The sequence below is a fragment of the Delphinus delphis genome, chromosome X, assembly GCF_949987515.2.
Source record: "Delphinus delphis chromosome X, mDelDel1.2, whole genome shotgun sequence".
In the NCBI taxonomy this organism is placed as follows: domain Eukaryota; kingdom Metazoa; phylum Chordata; class Mammalia; order Artiodactyla; family Delphinidae; genus Delphinus; species Delphinus delphis.
Window position 1 is genome coordinate 106421855 of NC_082704.1, and position 23533 is coordinate 106445387.

The 23533-nt window shown below is 43.3% G+C and overlaps 1 protein-coding gene across 1 annotated transcript in view; it reads right to left on the reverse strand.

The window, feature by feature from the left end:
- Nucleotides 1–829: 829 nt before the first annotated feature.
- Nucleotides 830–23533, reverse strand: part of PTCHD1 (patched domain containing 1) — a 50547-nt gene continuing 27843 nt past the window's right edge. The window contains exons 2-3 of the mRNA XM_060002147.1: nucleotides 13710–14370; nucleotides 830–2549 (exon numbers count right to left, since the gene is read on the reverse strand). Coding sequence (XP_059858130.1) covers nucleotides 895–2549; nucleotides 13710–14370 — 2316 coding nt within the window. The 3' untranslated portion in view covers nucleotides 830–894. The remainder of the gene's footprint in view (nucleotides 2550–13709; nucleotides 14371–23533) is intronic.

Here is a 23533-nt window from a genome sequence, read left to right on the forward strand (position 1 = left end):
AGTAGACACCTGCTTTTCCTTCATCATGCCAGGTATTTCGGTTTGGCTCTGTGGTTTTGGGTACTCAGAGCCTCTTGCCAAGAGCTGTAAGTAATGAAGCAGATCCATTTGGTGACAAGCAACGAGATATACCAAAATAGAATTGCCTTAACTCTGCATTGCTGGAGCTGTCATTGGTTTAAAGGTATATTAACCAAACCATACCGATGTTAAAAGTATATTGATGGTGGGTGGGTGGGGCGTATGATAAATTCATTCTGGACAACAAAACTGCCTCACCCGGGTGAGTTTAGAGGTGACTCAGTTTCAGTCCATGGGTGATGGCCATTCCGCCATGTGTCTGTTTCTGAGGTTCTGGCTTGCTTTTGGTGGCCAGAACTTTCACAAACATCCCCTTGGGGTGTTGGGGGGATAGATGAGACGGCAAAGACCTTAGACCTTAAACCACAGACGCTGCTTGGAGCTGCCGCTCTGCAGAAGTTCTGGAAGCTTTACTGTTTGAGCGACGCTCGAAGCTATTTCTGCCTTGGCAGCTGACCTTTCAATCAGGAGGTTTTTGTCACAATACCAGCAACATCTGCAGTGTGAGTAAAAGAGGATTCTGCTTGCTAATAAGCTTTTGCTTATTTGATCTTAGTTTAAGAGACTATGAGTCTCCTAGGGTGTGTGTGTGTGTGTGTGTGTGTGTGTGTGTAAATTTTCTCTGATGACAACCTTTCGTTTTAAAGATTGAAGATATGCAATGCCCATTTCCCCACCTTGTCCTTTACTTTTTTTTGGCGATGCCTATTTCTTATTCTTAAAAACCAAAGAACAACTTTCAATTTGTTTCCATTAACATCATCCCTTTGCTCTTGATAAGACCTAGGGTGAAAATATAACAAGCAGACGCTATCACACTGTTGTAATTTGGTCAACCACTCTGGTACTATCGATATCCACCATTTCTACACACTCAATTTCCTCCCGATTTTCAGGATTTTTCTTCTCTTTCCTTTTTTTCTTAGAGGGTGGCAGGAAAGTCAGTATCACAGGTAAAATGGCAAAGCAGTGAAAGAAGGTGACAAATGCTATTAAAAACAAGCACCTGAACAGTGTACAGGTCAGATTTGAAGGCACAGCTGCAAGAGGAATCAGACCAACAAGATAGCAGAGGTAACTCTGTAAAATAGCTACCCCATGCACTTCCAGGGCATTTTTTACCCACTTCGTTCTTGTGAAATCCTTGCCCAGAACAAAGGTGGATAATAGTGGAGCACAGTTGTCGATTGTGTAGTTAATTCCGTAAATTAAGCATAGCACAGAGATGCAGTCCAGTTCTACTTTCCATAATGTCATGAAACCTATAACTCCAAACTCCACGGACACAACCGTTAGAGTGAGCCAGACATTAATCAGAGAATCTGCCACCAGGAATGCCGAGAAGAAGAGCAGGAACAAAGCACTGATGCAGGAGTTGTGCAGGGGGGCTCCCAGAGAGGAGGCGTATCGATCCATGTACACGAAGGACGGATTGAAGACGATGAACTTCACCTTGGAGGTGACAGAAAGTCTCCTCAGGGTCTCCAGGAGATCATAGAGTTCTTCTCTGTTCGTTTCCATGGTCTTGGCCACCAAAAACATTCTGGAGGCCACTACATCAACCTCATCATTGTACTTTTTAGAGAAGATGATGTCCTCTTGAAAATGTGAAAATTGGGGGGCTTTCAGGAAGGAATGTCTCAACATGTCTGTGAAATTTTTCTTAGGCAAGCCAGTGGTCACGTTGAGTTTCCGAAGGTAATTTAAATAGCTCTCAAACCAGGATATTCGCACAAACCCCTTGGTGTATTCTAGCACGTCTTCTTGGACACTAGTGTTCCAGTATTCTATAGACTCGTATATGTAAAACCCAATCACCGGACTGTAGTTGCTAAAGTACTTTTGCTGGGCAGTAGTGTACTCAATGGTTTGTGTCGCCGTTGCTACGATGTTACTAAGGTCTGACCCTTCACTGACCTGCAGATAGCCCATTAAGGCAAAGGAAATATAAATAAGGTAAAAGAGAACTACAAAAGGCTTGACATAGGTGTTGGTTATCCAGTCACAGTAATAGCGTTTGAGGAAACATACCAATAGGTGACTCTCGTAAGTGTTCGCTTCCTCGCCGTCACTTGTGTCCTCGCTGAACCTGGCCGTCAGGAGAAACCTGTACCATGCGGGCTTCTCCTGCAATGCCTCGGGCTTTGGGACTTTCCTACAGAAGATACTATGCTGGTAATTGTTTTCTATGTAGCCAGTGAATACCAGGCTGGAACCATAAAACGAGAGTACATAGAGGTAGTTGAAGAAGATTGCGATACAGGAATTGCAGCAGAAAATCCTGGCTGCCTCAATGTTCGTGAAAGGGCTGGCCCCTATGCCAAAGGTGACCAGGTACATGGCAGTGGTGAGAGAAAAGGAGAGCATGGAGTCTGCATAGACTGCTGCAGTTCTCTCTTTAACGTGTTGGTCTTCTCTAGTTTTCCTCCAGGAGGATAACATTTCAAAAGTCCCATATAATCCATGACCTGAGGGGGCAGAAAAAGACCAGATCAAAAATTTTAAAGGCTAATCTCTCTAAAGAGGGGAAACACCTTGGTCCTGGGGAACTACTGGGTCAAAGGAAATATAACCCGTCCTAGGGGTGACAGGTGACAGTAAATGTCACTGATTTCTCCTGTGGAGAGAGAAACTCGTGTTTTAGTGAATCATAAATGTTAAGGGATAGAGGGAAGATAGAGAAGCTGAGATCTTCATGGCTTCCTTCTGGCTCAAGAAAGCTGGGTGGACTTTTGCCTATAAAAATCTGAGTAGACGTGTGCCTGTGTCTTTTGGGGATTATGCACATTGATAGTTTAGGGTTGTTGGTGCAGTTTGCGGAGTATTTGTTTGCCTTGGTTGGTGGAACACTCCAGAGAGGATGCCTGGCCACTCGTCATTTTGCTTGTCATCCCCACAAGTCTGGCTGGAGGTCAGCACAGACTAAGGCGGTGGGCAGAGGGTTCTGAGTTAACGGCTCATCACCTCATTTAAGTTTGGCCAAGTAGAAGGCTTTAGGGAGAAAGAAGCACTGTATTTAATCTGAGCCTTCACAGGAACCTAAATCACAGCCTCTTTTTGCTTCTTCCCCAAATATCAATGCAGGAAGCAATAAATCTGCGAAACAGAGGGAAGCAAAATAAGTAGGGACAAGTTTCAGTGAACAGGAAGGATGGAAGAAGGAACAAGATTCATATGAACTCAGTGGATAAAAATGAAAATTCAGGTTGCAAGTTTGTGGCGTGTCTCTTGTCTTCAGGGATGTCTGACCCGTTTTGGTTGTTTATGGATGGCGTCTCAAGCAGGCGGTGACTCTGCTGGCTTCTCTGCACTCTTTGGCAGTGGCCTCTGAGGGACCGGGCCAGACCAGTAACCTCTCTCCTGAACTACTTAGTGCCTTTGGCTCCTTGGTTAGTATTCCAGTAACCTTGGAACAGCACAGGTACAGTAAGTGCCCGTTTTGACTTTATTCTACTGCCTAAAACCAGATCTAGTTGAACTTCTCCCATCTTCCCTAGTTGGAGCCAGACATTTCCTGGACGGGCCTCCCCAGGTTTCCAGGCCGCTGCAACATTGAAAAGACCCACAAAGTGACCTGTTGTGGCTTTCTATCACCCCTGTCTTGGCACTGAGATCGGCAGATCTCATTTTCTGCTTCTACACCTTGGCATAGTCAATCCCATTACTGAGGAGAATAAAATCTTTACCCTGTGGTACAATAGTCTGGTTTTTAAAAATGAATTTAAAATCTCCAGCCAATCATAATACTGAGTAAAGTGAGTCACTGTTACCTTGTGTTCAGTCATTGAGCGCTTGTCTTCCCTCGTGCCCAGGCTGGTATTTATATATGTATTGTGAAGTCTTGGCCTCAAACCCGAATGCCCATTTCATAGTCACGATATAGATTTGGCATCTATCTTAATTTACTAGGCACTGCTTTACAGCCACTTTTAGAGGTCAGGTCAAGACTGTCAATTTGATAACTAGCACCGTGGCCCCTATTCAATTGGAGGCACCTAAACTCCCCAGACATGAAGTAAAAAGTGCACTCGTTGACTGGCATACTGTTGTTAATTATGTTTTAGATAGTTAATGTCTAGTCTTACCAGGGCAAACTATTTATTGAGTTTGTTGCCACTGTGTTCTCAGGAAGGACCAGCTGATCGTTGATTAAAATAACTGATCCCGGGCTTTCCTGGTGGCGCAGTGGTTGAGAGTCCGCCTGCCGATGCAGGGGACACGGGTTCGTGCCCCGGTCCGGGAGGATCCCACATGCCACGGAGCGGCTGGGCCCGTGAGCCATGGCCGCTGAGCCTGCGCGTCCGGAGCCTGTGCTCCACAACGGGAGAGGCCACAACAGTGAGAGGCCCGCATACCGCGAAAATAAAATAAAATAAAAAAATAACTGATCCCTTGAAATGAGGGTAAAAAAAGTACTTCCGAGGCATCTGCATCCTGGGGAAACAATACTGACCATTTCATCTGGGGCCATGTAGAATAAGTTCTGGTGGGCAAAACACACTTTAGAGTTTCACTGAAAATGGCAAATGGAATTTTATGTGTTTTCTTGCTAGAAAGAAAAAAAAAGTTTTAAAACAGGGCTTTGGTACTGAGTCATTAAATATGGTAAGAAAATAAAGATGCAGAGAGCAGAATTAGAATTACTCATATAGTAGGATTTGAATTAAATCTGTTTTGCAGTCCTTTTTTACAATTGGTGTGATGTTTTCTAATGATATTATCTGACCCTGACTCTTGTTGGAAAATACAGAAAGAATCCTTTTCTTACCTTGCTGTTGGATGATCTTAGAAGCTAATCGAGGAAAGGACTTTGAGTTAACAGAGCTATTAGGTGAAAAGAATAAGGCATTTGAGGGTCCAGAATGAAAATAATCAAACTCAAGGAGAGGTGGACGTAAGCTGTTCGCCTGTCTCTTGAGATCTGTTGCTGCATTTTAAATGCCTTATCCTTCTGTAGTTTGATCATTTTTATTGAGTCCTGACTCTTTTTGCACATCACACGTTCTTGGTTCTGGGGGCAGTTCCAGAGGATTCTGGTTTTATTCATAGGGGCTTATGCTTCTCCTTCATTCCTCTTGCTACAGGGGTGTGCATACAGATACAGAGGCCAGAAGAGGAAGCCCTGAGCAAGAATCTGTTTTACCTGATCACTCAGCGTTCGTTGCTAGTCCTTGGTGGCCTGGCCTGCAAAGGCCCCCACCTTCATTCCTGATAGGCTAGATTCTTGATTCTCAAGCCACACCCCTCTAGCAGATGCCTACACCCTAAACTCCAAATGGCAGTTGTGCACTGTCTTCAAAGAGCTCTTTGGATTTCAGGGACAACCGCTAACACCATAACTGGGCCTCCTTACTGAAGCTCAGTCAGTCAAGGGAGAGATGAGTGCCAACATAGCTGCGGGCGCCTCCCAGGGATGAATAGCCTGGACTGCCTAGCTGGCACCAGACCTGATTCACAGCTGGGTATTTATGTTGAAGAGGTTGGTCTATTACCCTAATGGAAAGCGGAACTGTGGAGCCCCTATTTTCTGGCCTGGACTCAAGGGGAGACATGTTCCAAGAGCCGTAGGACATGAGGAATGCTCTGCCCCCCAAGAATGTCTGCTCTGCCCATCATCACAACTGAATTCCCTGTGGTTTGGCCTTCAAGGGTATTCTTTTAAATGCAGCCCCCTCTGGAATAGTGTGTCTACTGAAGCAGCTTCCCTTTGGTCTGGGGAATGGGACAGAGAACGGAGATGGGGAGGGAGTGCAGAGGAAATCATAGGTAAGGAGGATCTCACAGAGACTAACTCCTTCCCAGTTTTTCCTCCAGCCAGCCCAGGTCTTTGTTTTTACATCCATTTCAGAAACTGGGCCAATGAAAACCAAGGAAAGGCAGGGAAGAAAGATTTTGGTACATTCTGTTCCTCTTCACTTTCCTCTCTCAGCAGCTGCCTCCTTTCTTTAGTGTCAACAAATAGATTTAGCCCTTGGTGACCAGAAGCCCTGCACGTAATGGGAGCCTGGGCTCATCATCCAAGGGGCAGGTCCAAGACCTGGGGCAGCCTGAGACCTGGAAGTCAAAGACTGCTGCGTGGTAGTGAGCCTGCCAGGAACTGACCAGCATCCTAGCGCGCTCCCTCTCTTACAGCCACAGTGGTTAAGGTTGATGAATTGCCAGAGGGAACTGCTAAACAATACATACTGATTCTCTCAAATTCTGAAGATAAAGAAGCTTTTAAAGTATTCACTTAGTCTTTGAAAAGCACATTCAAGATGTTTGTTTTGGTTCATCGCATGTCTGTATAGTTACGTGCATAGGAACACATGCCTATCAGTGTGTCAAGACACACACACAGGTCCAAGTTCTGATTATTCATGAGTGAATGCTCTGTGGCAGCGCAGGCTTTTAGCCAGGCCCTGGGATAAGGACAGTAGAGCTCTTCACCAGTGTTCAGATACAGTTTATACCAGGAGTGCAATTTAAATTTTATTAGCAGTAGTCTTTGGGATTTTCATCTAGTAAAGTCAAATACCGAAGGATTTAGGCTAATCATTTTTCTTCTTTTCCAAAGAATTTTCTATCTTTCTGTGCAGTTAACTTGCAGGCTTTGGAGGCAATGAAGAGACAAGGCAGCACAGATGATAAATAACACTAATGGTGGAAAATCCTCCAGTCACTTGGGGTGAGTGTCAGGAATACTCACAGATTAAATCTCACTCTCACCCAGACTCCTTTCTGGGACCTGACCAAAGCCTTTGGGATTGTTTACAACCCACCGACGCAGGAATCGACAAGTGAATAGTTGAGAGTTAACCTAACTTTACCCAGTAGATACACTTCCGGAAAGTTGTTCATAAAGTCACTTATATTTTATACGTATTTAATGGTTTTGCTATCAGAGGCAGTCTGGGTGATTTGTTTGTTTATTTTTTTGGCCAATGAATATCACAGGCAAATCGATCTACTTTGTACATTTGGACTTTGTAAGGCAGATGTTTCTTCAGGCCCAGATTCTCCTGCCTTCCCCAGCACACAGAACCACAGCGCGGAGGCTGATGCCTCTGGGTGCTCCTCACATTTTAATCCTTTAATCCTAGCAGGATTTCCTCATCCTGAGTTCTTAAAAGTAAGGAATAACTAAGAAGATGGAGGAGGTAAAATGAGATGGCTTCCAGTTTCAATGGGAAAACATTTAATATCAGGAGACACTGAAGCCGTTGATAGCATGCCTGGCCAGTGCCAGATTTCATATATGGAAATAAAATCACTACATTCTTCTAGAAAATCCATGGAGTGTAATGAATGCATGAGAAAAATCTGCTTAAAACGTATTTTATTCTTAGACAAGTTTCACTAAGTAGCTCATGTTTATAGAAAGCTTTTCCTTCCATGACATCCACATAAATTCATGATTTTTGTTTTTCTGAGAAGAAATTTAAAGTGTATATACGTCTGGCCTGAGTAACATCTGTTTTAAGGGAGAAGTTCATTAATTGGGTTGCATTTACACTTTGCCTGTTACGAACATTTACTTTCTACGCTGAACTGTTTGGTTTATCACAGCCTGTTTTGTCTGACAGTTAAGAGTGAGAGTAAAGGTGTACTCTGTTTAAGTTAAGACAGATGCTCACATCAGGGCGAATATACACATCTTACTCTTTCTACCACATTTTGGTAATTCTAATCACAGCATTGGGTTTTAATCTGAGAAATGATTTTCCTTCATTCGAGAGGTGCAAATAAGAGTCCAAGAAATGAATTGGCTAATAGCTCTTCCTTGTTTTAAGATAAAGTATTTACATACTCTGTGTGTGTGTATACACGCGCGCATGCACTGTGGCCCATAATATATGCTATGGTCATTGTGTAATATCTCTTCATATAGAAGACATATGTAATATATAAATACATGTATATGTGGCATATCTTATTCAAACACATTTTATATATTTACATATAAAATGTGTGAATATATACTATGTAATATAGAGAGAAATATATAGTATTTCTATTCAGACATTTAAACAATATATGTAAGGTTATAAACACATAAAAATGTATATAAACATGAACTTACTGCATGATATATCATATTACGTATGATATAGGTAATGTGATATATAATATGTATTATGCACCCAGATTACACAGAGACACACACACATGTACCCACATACACACACACATGCATACACACACACACAAGATGACTAGTAAGTTGATATGAAATTTATTTTACTGGTGAGGAAGAGAAATGTTAGTGCTGCTACACCAGTCAGTGCAGAGAAGGGGCTAGAATCCCTCCCTTAGGTTCCATCTACACTTTGGTTCTTGGCTGGTGAAGTAGCCTAGGTGAAATGCAGGGTATCCTTGACAATGACTACGAATCTGCTTGCGTTGTGAGCTACTGTAGACCCATGTGGGCAACACTGCCGGGCCCCAGCAGTGACTTTCTGAGATGCTAATCCAAATGCAACAACAAACTAGGTGTCTCTCCTCATGGTCTTTTTTTTTTTTTTTTTTAACCAGCTCAATGTCCTTCCAGCTGTTGCTTCCAGCTGCCAGACCTTCATGGAACTGGCCACTCTCCTATTCCCTAGACTAGTTGGCTAGACCACCCAGAGGATACCCAAGAGACCTGGGTCAGAGATGAAGCACCCTTGCATTCCTCTGCCTAACTGGGCTCTGCCCTCCCGGACTGTGCCCCTAGTCCCGTTCTTGTCTTCCTTTATGGTTAAGGATAGAAAAATAAAACGTGTTTGATCCATCCCCTCAAACCTATTTTTCCCCACCCACCCCTTACTGTAAGGAGTGGTGGAGCATAAGAATAAAAAGCCGGTAACTAGCCACAAAACTTGATTACACAGTAGCCTTGTAAATTAGTCCCACAATGAGCACAGGTCATTAGAAAAAAGCTATTCAGGAAAAAACTTTGAAAAATTACTCTCTTATTTCAAATCAGATGTAAACAACAGTGGGAACAACAAAACCCCTATGAATCAATTATTTTTCTAGAAACTACTGAACCTTTTAGTGATTTATATCTAAGCAGAGTATTTCCACAGCATTCTAGCATACTTCTACTCCATCATGTAGATTGTTCTATTGTTGCAAATAATGGACTTCTACGATAACGTAGTAGGTTGAGCCATAAGAAATGACCACTTTTGTCGTTCAAAAATGGTCAGATATTGGTACCAATTTTGTAGGTGAAAAATGGTTGAATATTGACAATTTTGTATTTTATTATTATCTGGCTGATTTTTCCCTCCCACATTTCTCATGACTTTAGAAATATACCAGAATACTCATCAGGAAAGCAAAACTTTGCAGGTTTGCTTAAGTTTAGAGCCAAGATAATTAAGAGTTCCGATTTCTCCATTAGAACGAAATTTCTTGCACAGGAACTTTTACCTCTTTATAAGCCTGAGCTCCGTATACTGCGTCAGATTCTAGGTGGCAGCAAATAAGAACCAATTCTCATAGAACTGAGCCTGAGCTTCTGGTTTCTGCTAAATATAGATAATCTTAGAAACCTGAACGAAGCCAAACATCCTTGCTATTAGCCTCCTCCTAACACTTAATCACATCCTTTCTTCCTTTCCTATCCTTGAATTTGAGTGGCCTGGCTGGATAATGTAGAAGGAAGAGGGAACCCTGGATCTGACATTAGACTGTCTCAAAATCCCAAACATGTGAAAGGGCTTGAAGAATATTTTTCTTGAAGAAAAGTTTTCGTCTCATCTGGGCTCTGAGTCTCTTGTATCTTAATAAATGCAAAGCAACCCTTATAAATTAGATTACCACATAGAAAGTAATATCCCAAGTATCTTTCACCGCAACTTTACTTCTCCCCTTTTAGCTGTACAGAATGTACATGAGGCACCAAACCTGCCAGATGAAGAAGGAAGAAAACCTTCCTTCTGTTGCCTTCTATATTCTCCAGCATTCCATTCCTTTCCTGATTTGTGTCTGATCAGCAAAGCTGTGGAAATATTAAGCCTGTAAGGAGAGCTTGCATGTGCAAAACCTGTGCCAATTTCTTAAATCATACCCAACTGCAGGGCAACGTTGTAAATCCTCATCCTTTAAAGGAAATTCCATAACGGATTAACATGATGAGTGTGAGATGTTTACAAATGGCAGTTCAGGTACCTCAATACCTGGTGTTAACATAGTTTGGAAAGAAAGGCTATTACGTTACGCATAAGGGGCATGGATGAAATAAACTCCTCTCCAAATTATAACCACTAAAAAATGTCAATGAGCATTTATGATACTGTAGACCTTTAAGAATTTCAGCTCTAAATAAACTGATCTGACTCATATGGACAGGGGTTTTGGCAGAAGTGGGGTTGTCTAATATGCATGACACTGATTAAAAACATTCTAAGTCCTGATGTATCTATGATTACATCATTGCCAAAATGATTCATCTGTGTAGGATATATTCTTATTGCCAGAGATGTCACGTACCGTCTTGGCTAGAAACACACAGTCACATCCCATTATGGTGAACTCTCAGAGTTTATCCAAATTCTTTCCTATTCTGGAATTTTGTCAGGTTAATACTGCTTGACACACATGGTCTTAAAATTTTCCATTCTAAATCTACTGCCATTTTGGCATTTGGCTGGGTCTGGCCTTATGTGACTGGCATCACACTGAGACTGTTTAGTTTGTTGAATTTTAAACCTATAATTGTTTATCACATTATAGACCTATTGTCGGCCAAGGAAATGTCTGGAAAGGAAAAAGAGACTTTTTCTAAGATACTTTTCCTTCTAAAGGAGGCCATATATTTTTAAAAGTTTTATTTGATCGTATATTAGTATCACAGAAAATCAAGAAGTTTTGCTTAAACCTGCTTAGTTTAGAAACTGGACAAGTTTATTGACTCATAGTGCAAAACGCTTTGCACTGCATTTCTTCTTGGTCATTTGAAATATTTATTGGCATTTTAGGACCGGTCATCAAAAAACCAGAATTAAACATTGGTCCTGAATGCAGCAGCATTTATGAGCATGCTCTGGCTTATATTCCATTTTACAATCAAATCTGAGAACGAAGAGTTTATCTGAGAAATACGGAAGGGCAACTATCCTAAATCCGGACGCTGTTGGCTTTACGAGCATGTTAAGCATCCGTTACGTGATGCAAAGTATTTATTGCAAATGGGCCTTAGCTACTAAAATGCGTAGCTTCCTTTCATGTTGTGACTAAGTAATTTGAGATCTCTTTGAGCTGAAAATGTACAGAAAGGTTGCCTACTGACTGTCAGCAGGGAAAACTACCATCAAATCAATGCATGTAACATTCCTCACAAATTACGAGCAAGGGTGTATGGGGCACTGTGGCGCTTGATCTCTTTCACGACAAATGCCAGATTTTTCTGAATTGAATTCATGTGAAGTTCACTGATACTGGGTCTCCCTTGCTAACAGCATCTTTCCATCTCTTACATCCCTCCCCACACCGGCACTACCTGCTGTATTCCTTTTTGTGTTGACTTCTACTTACAATATTTAAAACTTAAAAAAGTACAAAAATCAGTTTTAAGGAATTTTAAATATTGTAATTTATTTTACTTAATAAAATTCAAGAAGTTTTGAATATTTAATTTCATTTTACTTATAGTGAAATTAATTTGAAGAAGTTTTGAATATTACTGTTTAGTTTTACTTAAAAATTAATTTTAAGGACCTCTAAATATTGAAATTTTGTTTTATGAATGCAGTTCATTTTCAGGAAGTTTTAAATATTGTATCATTCTCTGAGCTCACTGGTAACTACTTAAGAGTGTCATAAAACCAGGAATGATAGTCCTTTTTCTATCCCTGACATCCTTTTTTCTTCCCCTTAAGAACCTGTCTCCCTTCAGTTTCCCATAAACCCTTATCCCCATTTATCTTCCTCCCACAAAAACAATCACATTAAAAAATACACTATTTTTAAAATGGAAAGCTAACAAACAAACAAACAAAACAACCCCCCAAGCATCTGACTAATCATGAGCAGAACATTTTAATTGAAATCCTGACTCAGGCCTCCATGGAAGCTCCTCCTAACCAGTCCTTACTCACGCCTCAAGGAACCGCCCTGTATTCCACAGCTGACCCACATCGTCTTGGGGTTATCTTAGAGAGGCAAGTGATGCTGCCATCTCAACAGACTGAGTTCCGGAGGAAGTATGGCAGCCTCTCCTGTGCTGAGTTCGGCAGTGATGAGTAAACCGATCTGGTAATTGCGCAGCATGCTCGGTCTCCGCACAGTGCCCCGCTTTTCCACCAAGGCTGCTAGTATGTGTTTATTGCCTGGGTTTCAGTTCCCACAGGCCGCAGGGCATGGAAGGCCGCACGTAGTTCTGTGGCTCCGCCAGCCCCGCACGTTATCATTTAACCATCATGCAGCTGAGATTTCCCGAGTAAATTCCTTTCTTTTCTACTACCCCCAAACAGGACACAAGGCATACTAATGAACTCCACCATAGTTTTTCCTCAGCCAATGAGAAATGCCACTTCATTTGTCATGTCAGCATCTGATTCCAAATGCCATTTTAATTTTGCTAAAGGGATTGATGAGAAGTTGCCAAAGAAGAGGGGGAAGCTAACTGAATCCTTGGCCCACAAGAACTCTGCCATCAGGTTTGCTGGGCATGGCACCTTCAAAATCAGATGGACAGAGCAACTGACATTATGTTATGACCACTACAGCGTTACGTTGACAATTATCTCTATCAGGAAGTTCCTGCAGCCTCCAAGAGAGAACATAGTGGGATTCTCACACTATCATTTTAAAACGTTCTCCTGAGTTCATAGCAAAGACAGGAAAAAGTTACCTTCTTATTTATGTCTCACTTGTTGGCTTCAGAGTTCTCGTACGTTTACCATATCGTTCTGTGTGATGTTCGCATCCACTCAGTCCATCGGGTAGGGAAACCGAGGCCAGTGGACACTGTTCGCGCCCAACCTCTGTGCCCTCCCGTTCCCCATTCTTGAGCTCACGGAAGTCTTCTTACTCCAAATACTGGTAACCTGAGGGATTTCTCCAGCTGCAGGAATGTGCTTGGTCTTCCCTGGGAAGTGCTGGGGCGTTAATGACTCGGGGGAGAACCCTCAATGAATCATACATAGGGTTTCTGGGTACACTGCACAGCTTTCAGCCTCCTCACCCCTCAAGGAGACCTCTGAGGTCTCTCAAAGGTCCCCAGTGGGACTAAGCCACGGGTGCCCACAGCTTATGCTGATTAGCATACCCCGAATCGTCTTCCTTCCCTGTTTCATGTCCTCACTCCCATGCTCGGGTCTCAAAGTACTTGTATCTAAATCCTTGTCTCAGGGTCTGCTTCTGGGGAAGCCCAGCCTAAGGCGCTGGAGCACAGAGATTAATATCTGCTCAACACCATGCAGCTACTTAATGGAGAACCAGGCCTGGAACCCAGGGCTTTGGACTTCCGGCACATTTACCAGATAAGGCTGCCTCTTGTGACCCAACACCACCTTATAGAACTGGCCCCAGGGCTTCTGGGCAAGAGGAGGAAGCCATAAATGAAACAAACTTGTTAGACGGCTTCTGCTTGCCTTTTAGGAACCCAGTCACCACCACCAGAAGGAGGAAACAGAAAAACAAAGGGTAGTAATTACCTAGCATGACGAAAGGGACTCCCAGGAAGGTGGAATTGTATTTCCCACCAGTAAGATTGATGATCCCGGCCGCAGTGAGAGTGGCCAGGCTTATGGTCACCAGCCCGAGCAGGCCCAGCCAGGGTTTGCTGCGGACGCAGTCCTGCATGGAGCAGCAGAGGATGGCCATGGTGGCCACCAGGATCAAGCTGGTGACCAGGTAGCGTTCTGATACGCGGCTGGTCTTCTGGAAATCTTCCCTCAGTGAGGAGGACGTGTAAGGGTACATTTTGACTTTGCCGTTAGATTTCTGGAACAGTCGGACGGTGTCGCAGAAGCTGGACTCCCACCTCTCTGCCACCATGTCGTTGAGACTGTTGATTGACTGCAGGTAGTAGGTGAGCTGGACGGCCTCTGCGGATTTCACTCGGTCCTTGCTGTGCACGGTGACGCCTCCAAGCTGATGCCCGTTGTAAACTGCCCTCCCGTCCTTTAAGTGAGTGATCGGGTACGTGATAGCAAAATTGGTCCGGTTGGTGGCCCGAGCATTCTTTAGCTCCTCCAGGACATGCACTATGTCGTCCACGATGCAAGTCTTATCGTTATTCAGGATACATATGTGAGCAAATGTGTAATTAAATCCAGGCCTTGGAACCTGGATCCTGGTCACAGCAGCATGCAACTATGGGGAAAAAATGAGAGTCAGTGTTGATTACCAAAAATAAGACAGTACTAAGTGACATTAGCTCTGTGGATTCAAACGTCTCTATTTTTTGTGGGGGAGGGGAAAGGGGGTCACTCATGCCATCTCTAAGCTAAAGAGTTCAAATTAAATGTTATAACCTTACATCAGAAGTGGGTAGTAAGGATGTAAAACACAGATTTGAACTTGTCAGAAATGAAAATTCTCAGACCTGGTAAGTCACAGTCTCTGGGGTGTGGCCTAGGAATCCGGGTTTTCACAAGCCCTTCGGGGGATTCTGATATAGCTAAAGTTTGAGGAGCACCACCATTATTTCTACACGTTGTGTGTTCTTTATGTGTGACTCAGTTGGTCTATAAATATCTGAAAATCGTATACTGGTCCACCCCAGTATAAGGTCTCCCCTTGAAAATGTAAGAAGTGAACTAAGGTGCAATTCCAAGTGCACAGGCCCCCTGTAGGCCCATCCCTTGCTGCCGATTTGTAGGGCAGCTAAATGATTTCCCCATTCAATGTAGTCACTCTGTGACATAAAAGACAAGCGGTTCACCTTGAGGGCTCTTGTATTCTCTGCTTCCGTGGGAAGGGAGCTGTAACTGCAGAGCTTGGCTGGGATACATGGCAGTCATGCTAAGGGAACACAGTAGGATTTATTCCGCACACCTTGCCCTAAATCACATTTGCTGTGCCCGAGTTCTGTATGCCTGTGATCCAAGTGCACATGGGAATACAGACGCTCATTTAACAGCCCCTACTACGTGCAAGGCACAGTTCTAGGCCCTTTATATGGATTAAGTCATTTAATCCTTACAAGAAACTCTAAAGTAGGTACAAATACTAGCCTCATTTTACAGACGAGGAAGCTGAGACACAGAGAAGCCAAGTCACTTGCCCAAGGCCACACAGAGCTGGGCTCTACCAGGCAGTCTGGTTCCAGAACCTGTGCTCCTGGCCCCTCACCATACGCCTCTAGGTTGGCAATACCAGGAGCTAGATGAAGGTTCTTGCTAGCAACTAAATCCTGGTTTTGTGCTTTCACCGCCCCACCTCTAAAAAATGACAAGGGCTCAAGTTCAGACATGTAGGAGCGTGTGTAATCTAGTCTAAGGTGAGAAAATACGGCCTTCTCTCTGTGAAATGAGGCCATTAGTGGACATGTAGCTGAGTGTTAAACAAATGAGCACATCTAGGTCCATGCCTGGCACTGAGAGGGCTCTCCCACGAGCAGAGCTAGCCGTTATTACATACCTGATGAACGAAGAACATTTCACACTTAAAGGGAATAAAAGCCTCGTATCCGGAGTTGCCGTACTGTTGCTGTGCCATTATAGCTCATAACCTTCTGAGCGTCTCCATGACCCTGATAGATTTGCTCTTAAATCTGCTGTAGCTGGATTATTTGCTGAGACATTTTCCTGTGCATGCATGTGCCAGAGTGAGTGGGATACTATGTTTTTTGAAAATGTCTGAGGGGCACCAGCTGTCAAAGTCCTCCTTCCTCACGTCTCCTCACGGGCCCCAACCCGTAAACACTGAGAGTGTGTTTTCATCCATTCTTCTCTAACCTTGGCCCAGTGAATTTTGATTAAAAGAACGCCTAACTACAAAAAAAATTCCAAAATATGAAAAGTTACTTTGGAGGAGAGAAGAACCAAGAGGAATTTAAAGACAAGAGGGAGTTAAAAGAAAGACTTTGGGGGCAAGCTTCAGAATAGGCTAGAAAAGGAGTGGTATTGAAAGCATGCATATGTGTAATATTTAGTGCATTGTTTGTTCCCATGAACAGTCTAATAAATCTCCCTTAGAGTGATTACTAAATATGTCAAGAGAAAAAGATTGCCAAATAAGATGGTGCTAAGTCACAGGGCTGAACCCAGTTATAGCAAGGGGATATTTTCCATCCATTCTCTAAGGCGACCATGCCACGCTGGGTGGGGAGTTGTAAACTATTTAGTGATCTGCCAACTCTGCCGATCTACTGCTGGGACCCCCTGGGACCACAGACCAAAGAAAGCAGACATGCTGTTAACCCCTGTACCACCAGCTCATAGGAGGGAGGCTTGGAAAATAAGAACCTTACTGAAGTTTGAGAGGGAAGGTTTCTTAATTCTCAGTACCAGAACTGCTGTGAGATTCACCTGCTTTGAATTTCCGAAGGGAAGGTGGGTAGAACATGTGTCACTCTCGCTTCTCAGTGGCAGGGAGATGCTGGGTGAAAAAGCAGCCAGAGAAGGGGCGTTGGCTGAGGCCACCCACCTGGCAGGGGGAGTCTACTGGGATTCTACTGTGGGATAAGAGGTGCGAGGATAATGAGAGGTATGGGAAAGGAGAATGGAGACTCCCTCCTGGGGCTTTTGGGATTACTCACTTCTGATCTTTGGTTCTTACGCCTACACGTCAGATACACACACATTCTACTCTTGGCTGTCCACAGAGCCACAGGCAGACACACTACACGTGCTACTTGGACATCTACCTGTACAGGGTTTTAGAATGCCTTGATTTACTTTCCTAAAGGAGCCCCACTCAGGACAGCAGAGGCATTAGTAGGTGATCTTAGATTATATTCACAGGGGAAAATGGAAGCCAGAGATCAAAGCTATGCTTTTGTTTTTTTGCTTTATACTCACTTTAAATTTCTGCACTGAAAAAGAAAAGCAACGTGAAAACGATGACAAATTAGTTTACAGTGACTTCATCTTTGTCTTTAATCTTTGTTCTTAGGGGCAGAAGGGGTAAAGAAAGATAGGAAGACATCATAGCATGATAGTGAGATGGTGACCAAGACACCTCAGTCCATGAAATGGACAATCTCAATCCCTGTAAGCTTATTATTAGAGACCCTCAGAAAAGAAAAGGAGAGGGAAGTGACATAAAGTCATAGTCCTGACCCTTAATGTAGTCTGAATCTGTCATGTGAATCAGCATATAATCCACGTTTCTATAACTATGTACAGATTTTGGATTATTCACTCAACACACATTGAAGAAGTACTCATCAAATCTACTGTGTTGTCAAAATAGGATAATTTCCCTGAATTTAGGGTGCTCACACTTACACATGGAAAATCACATAAGAGATCTGACGTCCAAAACAAAGGGGCTATTCTAACAATGCCGAGCGCTCTAGTAAAGCCTAATCCAATGTCAGTCTTGATCGCAATATGTTTATTATTATTGTATTTGCCGCCAAAGAGGCCAAAGTGAATGTTAAATTGAGATTCGTTCTAGGGCTCTGAACATACTGTTTAAATTGTTAGATTCTTTTCTCTCATCACCCTTCAGGCTAAGAATGATGACAGTAATAGTAACTCGTCTGCTAAGCACTCTCTATATAGTTTTCAAAATTTCTTCAATACAAGACTCTATGGACATGGTTAAATCGTGATTCCCGTTTTATAGCTGGAGCAGCTGAGGCCTAACGAGTCTAGACCAGGGCAGCTTTAGAACTTTTGGGGAAGAATGAAGAATTGTCAGCCCACCTGGTTCAAATGACCGGCCTTGATGTGACTGAACTGTGGGATGGCCACATTTGGGGATCTGGGGTCCATTAAGAGAGACCAGAAATAATCCAAACAGCCAAACTTCATCTTTAGGCAGCAACGGAACATGGCAATGTTAACAGGTAATGAAGGGGATGGGTTTTGAACTTACTGAATTTTCTTATTCTCCATCCAGCCTCTTTAGTTGCCAAATGAAACTTCTAAAACCGCCTTACCAAGAAAAAAGACCGGGGGGCATAATGGAATCCAGTAATAGGAAGTTTTGACTTCGAGTCTGGCTTTTGCTGCTTAGGTAGGAGTGTCGGAGACCCTAGGAATGTCACTCTGCTTCTTCATGTCTCAGATTTTTCAGTAAAAAAAGGAGGTTGGTCTAGCTAATCTCCACGGACAATTTGGTTCTAACATGACATGATTCGAAGATGAGTGACACCCACAAAGTATACAATCAGATCCTCAGTGAGAGAAAGTGAACTTCATAAATATCAACTTGAGATTTATTACAGCTGCTTGAAGTATGCTTTTCCAACACACTGAAGTTCTTTTTAGGTCAGTGACAGATCTGATAGTAGATGAAACCCAGAAAGAAAACCACAGGATAGGGAAAATAGGTTTACTGGGAAAAAAAAAAGATTCCCTCTTCTGAGTGATTTCCCGTGCTGGGGAGGCACTGGCTCTTATAATCCCCTTCTGCCAGAGCCTGGGACAAAGCCAGTGTGGGCTGCTGGTCACGACAGGCCAGAGTCTAATTTCCTCTCTGCCTCTCCTTGGCACACTCAGATCTTCCTCAGAAGACAGCAGGGGCACCTTGTAGAGGAGAGTACAGAAGGGAACTGGGAGGAAGGAAGTGTCTGCTCCTGAGTGGTAATTGACGTAGGAAAAAATACCTGTGGGTTCAGAAGAGCTTTTCCATACCTTCCAGCTCTTTTTGTATTTGTTTCTTGTTGAAAAAGGGGAGAGAGAAGGCAGGAAGGCCATTAAGGCAGGGCAATTAACACCTCACGCTGTCCCCCAGCAAGCTCAGCTGTGCCGGAGGCTCAGAGGAGGTGGGGGGTCCCCAGGGGGGATCAGTCTGATGGCACTACCTTTATCAGCTGCCTTCCTTTCCTTATCTCACCTTCCCGCCCCCTCCTTCTGCCACTCCCAAATAAGCTGCGCACATGGGAACAGTTTAAAAGGGGAGCTTATTGGTTTGCCTTTCTAACCTATATCATTTGCCCCCAAATATTACCTTCAAAGTGATGCTAAATCAAAATTGCTTTAAAATGCTTTCAAGGAATATCTGGTTTTCATGCCCGAATGAAGTGTTTTCTTCACTGAGTCCCCTCCAAATTCCAGGCCTTGACCAGGGTCTATATGCTGCCACTGTAAGTGGGTAGGAACGGACTGGCAAGGTATCCTCACCCAGGACACAAGAAAGCACCTTGAAGTGGATGGATCTGGTGTCTGCAGTTCATCAATTACGCTAGCTCCCTCGGTTTTATGTTCTGTCTCTGCATGATCTCACTCTCACCCACTCTCTTTCCTCTTCTTTTAATAGAAGTGTATTACATCAGAACATCAGTCGCAAGTTGGGGATTGTTACTGTGATTCATTTGTAGTGCAGCCAAAAGCAAGTTAGTCATGCCTTAATAAGTGGACAGAAATATCATTCTGCCTTTGAAACATAACGTGTTCGGAGGACACCAAATTTAAGCTGTGGATATAGCTAAACAAGTGACTATCCACACGCTTCCTTTACACACAGGTGCCTGGTGTCATGCTGACCTGCTCCAGTGACAGAAAACCCAAACGGTTACCTTTGTCAGTACTGCAGTGCCAGTGCAGGTCTGGGAGAGTGGAATGTTTCTGTTTCTCTCCTTGCTTTACCAGGGGGTAAACAGTGTTTTGTGGGTGCTGACACTAAAAGCCCCACATTGTAATTCCCCAAACAGGTTGTTTGTCTTTGCAGCCTTGACTGAAAAGACATCGCAGCTTTGGATTTGAAGGAAATAAATCTGCGATTTTCCAAACAAAATATAGTAATGACGAAGGAAAAGGCAATTGCAATATCTCATTGCAACTTTTGCCTGATTCCACGTTGGTCTGGATGAGACAGAATGCAATGAACCACAGGTTCAATGCTCTCTTTTTTCCCGTAGTCTGGGAGAAAATTTGGCTTGCTCTTGATTACCAAAAAAAAAAAAAAAAAAATTCCTTGATATGAAGGCTCCTGGAAATCTGTAAAGTTAAACTTTCTGATTAGAGTGGTTATTTTTGAATCCTGCTGTCCTCACTTGACTTTCATGGTCAAGCTTAAACTCTGCTTGAGCAAGTTTGTGGGTCATGAGTTTTGCTAGGTAACTAAGAGAACAGGATGCTCTCAGAAATGGAAGAATATTAAAGCTGACTGGCTAAGAGGCAAAGAGAAGTCCCAAGGAGCCGAATGCCTGGGGAACTGCCAACAACCCTTTTAAGATCTGGTCAGGAGAACACAAATAACTATGCAAGGGGACAGACAAAATTAAAAAAAGGATACCGAGGACGTCTAGGTCTGGAGAACAACTGTGAACCTAAGTGGGAAAAGCACTGGATCAGGAGTCAGAAGACTTCAGTTTGAGTCCTTGTTCTGGGTCTTGCTGGCCACATGAGTTAGAGATAAATAAAGAATGAACTTTGGAAAACACATACCATGCCACTTCCCTGCCCTAAAGTCTCCAGTGGTTCCTCATCGTGCTGAGAGCAAAAACCCAAGTCCTGACTGTAGCCAACAAGATGATCCATTGCCCCTGGCACTTTCTACGGATTCCTATCTCACCGTGCCCTAGTCACACTGCCTGTCTTTGCCATGAGTCTGCCTGGAATGTCTTCCCTTCAGATAGCCTTACTTCCTTCACTTCCCTGCTCAAATGTAATCATCTTCCCTGACTCCACCCCCAAGTTAAAAAATAGCATCCCTCGTCATCACCATCATCTTTGCTTGTTTTAAGTTTTTCATGGCACCAACTATGATATGGCATTACATTATATGTAATATATACGTATTAGTTTCTTTATTCTGCTGTCCCCACTAGAGTATGTTTTACCATGCTGGAGTGTTTGTCTCTTTGGTCTACTTCTACATCTCCATTACTTAGTTCCTGAAACATATACTCAATAGTTATGGCGTAAACACATGACCATAATAATCTTGTGAGTGAATGGATTTTAGTCTGTCTCACGGGCATGATGAGGGCCAGTGAGGTGACAGATGTGCATGCATATTGTAAACTCTAGAGGGCTACACAAATGTAGTTCTTATTCAGCAGGGAAGCATGGAGTGGTTAGTATCTTCCAGCTGTCCAGACACAACCCTACAATTGATTCCTGATTCTCCTGGAGCCCGTGATCTTTCCCACGATTTGGCAACATCTTGTGCTGTAGTGGGAGGGACATGGGCTATGAGGTCAGAATGCCACCAGTTCAAATCCTGCTGCTTAGTGCTAGCTTTCAGGGCATAGATAGCTGCCCCTATCTCCTTACCACTTCAGTGCACACCAGCCCTGTTTCCAGCCTGATGTGGAAATAATGAAGCATTAACGTACTATCTCAATCCCAAGCAGCCTGGATCGATGACTCAAAACAGTTTGTGTATAAATAGCCCAGCTCCCTTGTCCCCAAGGTGGGCTGACTCTGCAACATGTGTTCCTCATTGGCTCCTGGAGTTGCCCAGTGGGATTAGGCTCCAGTTGCCCACAGAGTAACCGGCTTGACAATGTCCCCATAACTTACTTCTTCCCTTCCCCGGCTCCTGTTGCCATTATCTTATCAGTGCTTCCTGGGGTTGTCCTCCACATATACTACTTGCATCAGTTCCTTGACTCTGCGTCAACTTTAGCGGGAAACCAAACTAAGACAGTTACTTCAGGCATTTAATTCAGTTTCATTATCTGTAAAATGGGGATAAACCTGACCTCATAGGGTCATTATGAAGATCAAGTGTGATAACATAAAAAAGGTTTGTGGTCTGGCATTTAATATTGGGTTAAACCATATGAAATTTCCACTTCTATAGGTAAAAGAGTGGTTCAGTATTGGCAGTTTTATGTGGATCACCTAACCTTCAGCGAGGGTCTGTTCTTTCCCCTTTTAGCCCCTCCTCCTTTCCAAGAGTCCTGCCAGAACTCCCCTGGGAGGAGGGGGGTCACAGACAATTTTATTTGGTTTCCAAGGACCAGTTTGGTGGTACCAGGACAGGCTTTTAGGAAAAAGACAACAGTTTGGGGCTAGAATATCCACTCATTCCCTTTTCCACGAGCAAAACTGAGACTTGCAGATACTGTGGCCATGAGTCCCTGCATGCAACTGGAATGCACACTTTTAGCAGTTTTCAGCTTAAGGGAAAAAAATGCTATATAACCCACATCCCTGATCTATTTGGAACTGCAAATAATTGATAACAATATTAAATCTACAAAATTATGAACAAGTGTCTTCATCAGACGAGATCTTTGGCAATTTTTTTTCCTTCAAAGGATTCACTAAGTTTGTAATGGGCACGGAGCAAGGAAAAAGTTCCGCCTAATGACATGGCGGCGGCACTCCTGAGTGGTGGACCATGAGCTTTATAAGAGCAAGTACTTGATTTAATTCATAAAAGAGTGTGTTACCTGATAGTGCATCTTTTTCCTGGAAATGGTTTTTTTTCTGTTTTTTTCTGTTTCCCAAACTACTGACCTTACAAAGCTACTGACCTTAAAAATCACAGGAGTGTCTCAGCTGCTGCCCTCCTTTTCCAGATCTGAAAAGAAGTCTTACAGAGCAAATGGTCAAGGCCATGATAGTTTCTGTGATTCAGCTTGCTAGGGCCTTGACCTTTCTGGGAGGTGCCAATGTCGGTGGCCTCGTGTGGCGTGGAGAAGACAGACTGCCTGGACTCAGTTGCCAGCTGTGGCTCTTAGTAGATATGTGATCCTGAACACTAAGCTGTTACTTAATAGCTCTTTCTGTGCCTCAGCTTCCTCATCAGTAAAATGAGGTCAATCATAGTACCTATCTCCTTAGGATTGTTGGAGGATAAGTGAGAAATTGAACGGAAACTGCTCGATATAGTCTCTGACACGCAAGTGCTACCCAGTAAAGGTTTGTTAGCAAAAAAACCAAAATGAACAAACAAAAAACCCCCTTTCTATCCTCTGTTTTGCCTTGTCCCCCTTAATTTTTTTCTTTTACCCATAGAACTTCCTCAGTGTTTCTTGAAAAGTATCTTCAATGAAATGTAAAGGTGACAGATTTTTGCTCCCATCTTTACTAGAGACTAAAGGGTAAATGGGGTTAATAGCATGCACCAATACACATAATTGAAGAGAAGAGCTGGACTGTATGTGTTTACAAGTTGCACTCCCTAATTCCAGGATAAACTCCCAGCCTGAAACCATTCCACCTTTTTCAGGTTAGCTTCCCAGTTAGATTACCGTGCACATCCGACTAGGAAGGGGACTGTGGTGTGGGCGAAAGAAGGAAACTAAAAGGTGTTAACTGCCTATGAAGGGTTGGGCTTTGTGCAGAGAATGCTGCATCTATCATCTCATTCAGTCCTCACAGCAGTTCAGAGAGGTCAATGTTACATTGCATTTACAGGTGAGGAAACTGAGCCTCAAGGAACTTAACTTGCCCACAGTCAC